The sequence below is a fragment of the Orycteropus afer genome, unplaced genomic scaffold (assembly GCF_000298275.1).
Source record: "Orycteropus afer afer isolate SDZICR_OR568_19922 unplaced genomic scaffold, OryAfe1.0 scaffold00148, whole genome shotgun sequence".
Taxonomy (NCBI): Eukaryota; Metazoa; Chordata; class Mammalia; order Tubulidentata; family Orycteropodidae; genus Orycteropus; species Orycteropus afer.
In genome coordinates, this window is record NW_006921735.1 from 8,213,609 (window position 1) to 8,219,608 (window position 6,000).

The 6,000-nt window shown below is 41.0% G+C and overlaps 1 protein-coding gene across 1 annotated transcript in view; it reads right to left on the reverse strand.

Moving 5' to 3' along the window:
• Positions 1-4,977, reverse strand: part of HNMT (histamine N-methyltransferase) — a 69,822-nt gene extending 64,845 nt beyond the window's left edge. The window contains exon 1 of the mRNA XM_007946045.2: positions 4,841-4,977. Within this exon, the coding sequence (XP_007944236.1) occupies positions 4,841-4,977 (137 nt within the window). The remainder of the gene's footprint in view (positions 1-4,840) is intronic.
• Positions 4,978-6,000: the final 1,023 nt, after the last annotated feature.

The window sequence follows — 6,000 nt, forward strand, 5'->3', positions numbered from 1 at the left end:
GTACCCAAAAGAATTGGTCGATTTTCACCCATTTCAGGAGGTGGCATATGATCAAGAACTAATGACATTGAAAGAACAAGCCAAAGCTGCACTGAAGAAATTGGCAAAGAACAAGGCTTCAGGAATTGACAGATTACCCATTGAGATGTGTCAACAAATGTATGTCGTGCTGGAGGCACTCACTTGTCTATGCCAAGAAATTTGGAAGACAGCTACCTAGCCAACTAACTGGAAAAGATTCATATTTGTACCCATTCCAAAGAAAGGTGATCCCACCAAAAAAAAAAAAACTCACTGCCATCGAGTTGGTCCTGACTCATAGCAACCCCTCCTTAGGTTTCCAATGTGGTATCTCTACAGAACTAGATCCCACAGAATGTGTAAATAATCAAACAACATTATTAATATCACACTCAAGTAAAATATTGCTAAAGATAATTCAAAAACAGTTGCAGCAGTATGTTGACAAGGAACTTCCAGAAATGCAACCTGGATTCAGAAGAGGACATGGAACAAGAGATATCATTGCTGATGTCAGATGGATCTTCGCTGGAAGCAAAGAATACCAAAAAGATGTTTACTTGTGTTTTATTAACTATGCAAAAGCATTTGATTGTGTGGATCATATCTTAACAAATTATGGATAACATAATAATCAAGTGTGGGAATTCCAGAACACTTGACTGTACTCATCAGGAACCTGTACATAGACCAGGAGGCTGTCCTTCAAACAGAACAAAGGGATACCACATGGTTTAAAACCAGGAAAGGAGTGCATCAGGACTGTATCCTTTCACCATACCTATTCAATCTTATGCCAAACAAATAATCTGAGAAGCTGGACTACATGAGGAAGAACGTAGCATCAGGATTGGAAGAAGACTCATTAACATCCTGTGATATGCAGATGACACAACTTTGCTGGCTGAAAGTGAGGATGACTTGAATCACTTACTGATGAAGATTTAAGACTTCAGCCTACAGTATGGATTACATTTCAACATTAAAAAAAACAAAAAGCCTCACCACTGGACCAATAAATGGAGAAAAGATTGAAGTTGTTAAAGATTTCTTATTACTTGGTTCCACAATCAACACCAACGGACACAGTACTCAAGACATCAGACGACGTACTGCACTTAGCAAATCTGCTGCCAAAGACTTCTTTAAAGTGCTGAAGAGCAAAGATGTCTCCTTGAAGACTAAGGTACACCTAACCCAAACCATGGTACTTTCAATTGCTTCATATGCATGTGAGAGCTGGACAATGAACAAGGAAGACCAAAGAAGAGTTGGTGCTTTTGAGTTGTGGTGTAGGTGAAGAATACTGAAAGTACCATGGACTGCCAAAAGAACTAACAAATCTATCCTGGAAGAAGTCCAGCTGGAATGCTGCTTGGAAGCAAGAATGGCCAGACTTTGTCTCACTTTGATCATGTTGTCAGAAGGGCCCATTTCTTAGAGAAGGATATCATGCTTGGTTAAAGTGGAGGGTCAGCAAAAAAGGGGAAGGCCCTAAAGGAGATGCATTGACACAGCAACTGCAATGATGGGCAGGGTATAGCAAGAATTGTGAGGCCAGCACAGGACCGGGCAGTGTTTTCTTCTGTTGTGCATGGGGTTGCTATGAGTTGGAGACAACTCAATGGCACCTAACAACAACCACTGCCACTGAGTCGATTCTGATTCACAGCAACCCTATGAACCACTGCCCGGTCCTGCGCCATCCTCACAACCCTTGTTATTCAGAATTCAGAAAGAAAATTCCATAAGGAACAACTGAAAGATTTCTAAATGTTCAACATGGTTGCTTCTGGAGAGCAGGAATCAGGAGGGGGATTGGGGACAAGAGACTATTCTTGTTTTTATTGTCGAGGTTGTAATAAGCTTTCTAGAACCATTTAACTTCTTTAAAAAGTCTTTGATAAAATTGAAAATTTAAGAAAGTATCTTGCCTACTTAAAGCTCTGGTGGTATAGCGGATAAGGTATTTGCTGCTAACAAGAAGGTTTGGTGTTCAAACCCACCAGCTGCTCCAAGGGAGGAAGAGGAGGCAATACACTTCCATAAGATTTACAGCTTAGGAAACCCAGCAGGTGTGGCTGTAAGTCGGAATCCACTTGTGGCATTGGGTTTGTTTCTGGTTTTTGCCTGCTTATAACTCATAAACGACTTTAAGCAACAATTCTAAAGGCCTTTCAACTAAATTTCATTCCAAACACCACCTTCAGGGACAAAGTATTACGGTGCAATCAGTTAAGTGTTCCACTACTAACCAAAAGGTTGGCAGTTCAAACCTACCCAAAGGCAACTTAAAAGAAAGGCCTGACAATGTGCTTCTCATACACAGCTCCCTATGGAGCATAGCACTCTAATCTGAAACACATGGGGTCACCTTGAGTCAGAACTGACTCAATGGCAGCTGGTTTTTTAAAATAAATAATACTTAGTTCAGGTAATTCCTAATTATACGCTACCATTATAACAAAAACTTGATTATGCCTTTGAAAATTCTTCAGTCTTTCACAAATCTCACATTCAATGTTTCTAGTAAAGTTGTATATGCTCCTTGAAGAAAGGGGAGGGGTCATCTTTCATTATGTTGTATCCATACACAATACCTTTTGAAACCAAATTGTACGGCTGAAAAAAAACAACAAGGATCTGGATAAACCACAGCCCTAAACACAGACTTTTAGTCCTGAAAAAGAACTTAGACATTAATTCATTACCTTTAATGTTAGAAATAAGAAAAAAAGCCAACAAAGTAAACTGTAATTCCTAGATAATAAGTTGTCTGCTTTGAGTTTTGCTTTGCTATACTATCATGTATTAGAAGGCTGGCGGTTCAAACCCACCAGCCACTTATCTTTAAGATGAGCTAAAAGACACTCATCTGCCTCTGTCCTTTCTCTAGGGGTCGCTATGAGTCGATCCAACTCCGCGGCACATAACAACAACAGCTATCATGTATTACTAATGTTGTTCGCTGCCGTGAGTTCGGTCCCCCAACTCATGGCCACCCATTTATTACAGGGTAGAAGTGCTTCATAGGGTTCCCACTAGCCACTCCTTAGAAGGAAGACTACGCAATCTACTTCCGTAGAGATGTTGGTTGGTTGGTTATTTGCCATCGAGTGGGACCCAACTCATAGCAACCCCTCCTTGAGTTTCCGAGGCAGTATCACTGCGGAAGTAGATTGCCCCATCTTCCTTCCGAGGAGTGGCTGGTGGGTTTGAACCGCCAGCCTTCTGGTTAGCAGTCAAGTGCCTTAGGCACTACGCTGCCAGAGCTCCCTAGAGATACTGCCCCGGAAACCTAGGAGGGGTCGCTATGGGTCAGGACCGACTCAAGGGCGGTGAGTTTGAGTTTTTTGTTTTTTGGGGGTTTTTTTGGTGAACATTTATCGAAGCAGATCGGAGGCCTTTTCTTGCCCGGAGTCATTTGGTGGGTTCCGCCTGCAAACATTTAGGTAGCACCTATTGCAAAGTGCTGTGCCACCCAATATATTTTATAATACCAAACCAAACCCACTGCTGTGGAGTCAGATCTGACTCATAGCAACACCTCCATGAGTTTCCGAGGCGGTATCACTATGGTAGTAGATTGCCCAACCTTTCTTCTGATATTATATAATACTCTATTAAAATAAGTAAACAAATAAAACTGAACCATGTAGGATAGAAAATAGAAATAAAACCAGAATTCCACATACATATAACAATGCCTGCTCTGGTCAGGCAGGGGAGCTGTCCTGGTGAAAAGAATTTCAGGCCTACAGTAGTGAAATCCAGAAAAAGATCAAATATTAGGTTCATTTGCTGTTGCAAAGGACCTCTGGTGGTGTAGTGATTAAAGTATTCAGCTGCTAAGCAAAGCATGGCGGTTCAAACCCACCAGCGGCTCCTGGGTAGAAAGAGACAGTCTAACTAAAGATTCACAGCCTTGGAAATCCTATGGGGCAGTTCTATTCTCTCCTATCGGGTGGCTGTGAGTCAGAACTGACTAGATGGCAGTGGGTTTGGGTTTTGCTACTGCAAACTGAATCCAGAGTCAATCATTTCTTCCCAGCTTTCCATCATTATTTCCTGAAACAGAGTAAGTTACAGGAATCCACCCCCAGATGGGCAACTTGATTATCTTTAGCATGTGGAATCTGTTACTCTCATAACGCTTATCAGCTCTGGCACAAATTGAACACATTAATCACACGCACACAAAAAGTCTATGAGAAGGACAGCAACTAGTGCGTTTCACTGATAATGGAAAAACGCTTCTTTTTCAAGGCCACATGACTAATATTAAATTGAAAGGAATAGACGATATTTTAGGGGGAGAGCTATAACCATAATAACGGATAAGGAAAATGAATTTAAGCTGATATAATGAGAACGAAGGGGCATCAACTCAATAACCAGGGGTAAAAAGTATTTGGCAATCATTTATATTAGACTCCAATGAAAAGAATACTAGGCTACATTTGGGACTGATTTGAAATGTGAAATTTGGAGGAGGGCTGAAAAATCTGAATTCAAAGATTGGTATCTTATGTTTGCCCGAATGAACATGGATTTGTGCCTTTAAATGGTTAATGCTTATCTCCTTGCAGCTGGAAACACAGCACAAATCTGAGCCTTTGAATGTTTAAAGACAACGTCTAACTATAGCGCTGCAGGAGACTGGGAGAGGAGGGGAATGAGGAGGCGCCGAACGCGAGCTGCTATCAGTAACTCGCCCTTATCCCGGCGCCCAGCCTGCCGGGCTGCGCTCGACCCATCTATCACTTGCACAGAACGAGTCCAAGGCTGTCTTTTTGACAAAAACGTCCCTTTTTGTTACCTTGCTATAATGCCTGGCAGCTTCTTGTCCATAAATTCCTGCATGCACTGGTGTTCGGTGGAATTGTTGAGAAACCTCCGAAAAGATTCAACATATCTGCTGTGGTCAGAAAACAAGCTCCTCATGGAAGATGCCATGTTTGGTTTTCTGAAGAAGGGAGAGAGGAAAGGAAGGTTTAACTTCCCCTCCTTCCTTTCCCAGTTTCCTCGTTCTCTCCCCACCCTCACTAGTCACTAGCAAAAAAAAAAAAAAAAAAAAGGGCTTGCTTGGAATTTAACAGGCACACCAAAGCTTTGTGTGCAGAACTCGTTAAAGTCAGTATTTGTACAGGAATTTGCACTGATACTTTGACCCCAACACAGTTGTTTTGTAGGAAATAGTAGTAGTAAAGAAAGGCAGCAAATTCATGGGTAAACATGTTTTACACCTCCTGAGTTTGTTAAAACAAAGACTACATTCAAATCACTTCCTGTTTTGTCAGCAGCGGTCAAGTTGCTGCCTTACGGGCTAAAGGTGATAAATACATGAAAAAAGACAGTACCTACAAAGCTACACAATCTATTCAGAAATCAACATCCACTTTAAAAATTTGCTAAAAGACACTCATCTGCCTCTGTGCTTTCTCTAGGAAAGTTTCATGTCTTTATATTCTTTTATACTTGAACTTTAAACTCATCTGCTGCATTTTCCAAATGCTGATGTAGAAAAAGTGATCAGTTGACTTGAGTGAGTTCCCATTGTTGTAAAGCAACATCACTGAGTCTGCTTAAAGTAAAAGCAAAAGAGGTTTATTGAAAGATAGAAATGGTCCAGACTGGGAAGACATCCAAATACACAGATTGAAAATGGCCGCTCTGCTGGACAATGAGGAAGAAGACATTTTTATATAGTTGAAACAGGAACTAAAAGTTACAAAATTCTAACTGGCTGAAAGACAATCAGGGAAGTCAAAGTCAGGATAACTAAAAGCCAGGGATTAGCAGGAATAGGTGGATAACATATATGTGGGATTATATGATTGGTTAAGGCTACGTAATTGCAAGCATATGTGCTTTTCAGTTTACTACAGCATGGTCACAGGACAATGGCAGGGCAGGTTTTTCTGATAACTTGCTATTAAATTGCTCTCTCAATCATGTCTGTTTCTGGAAGTCCATTGT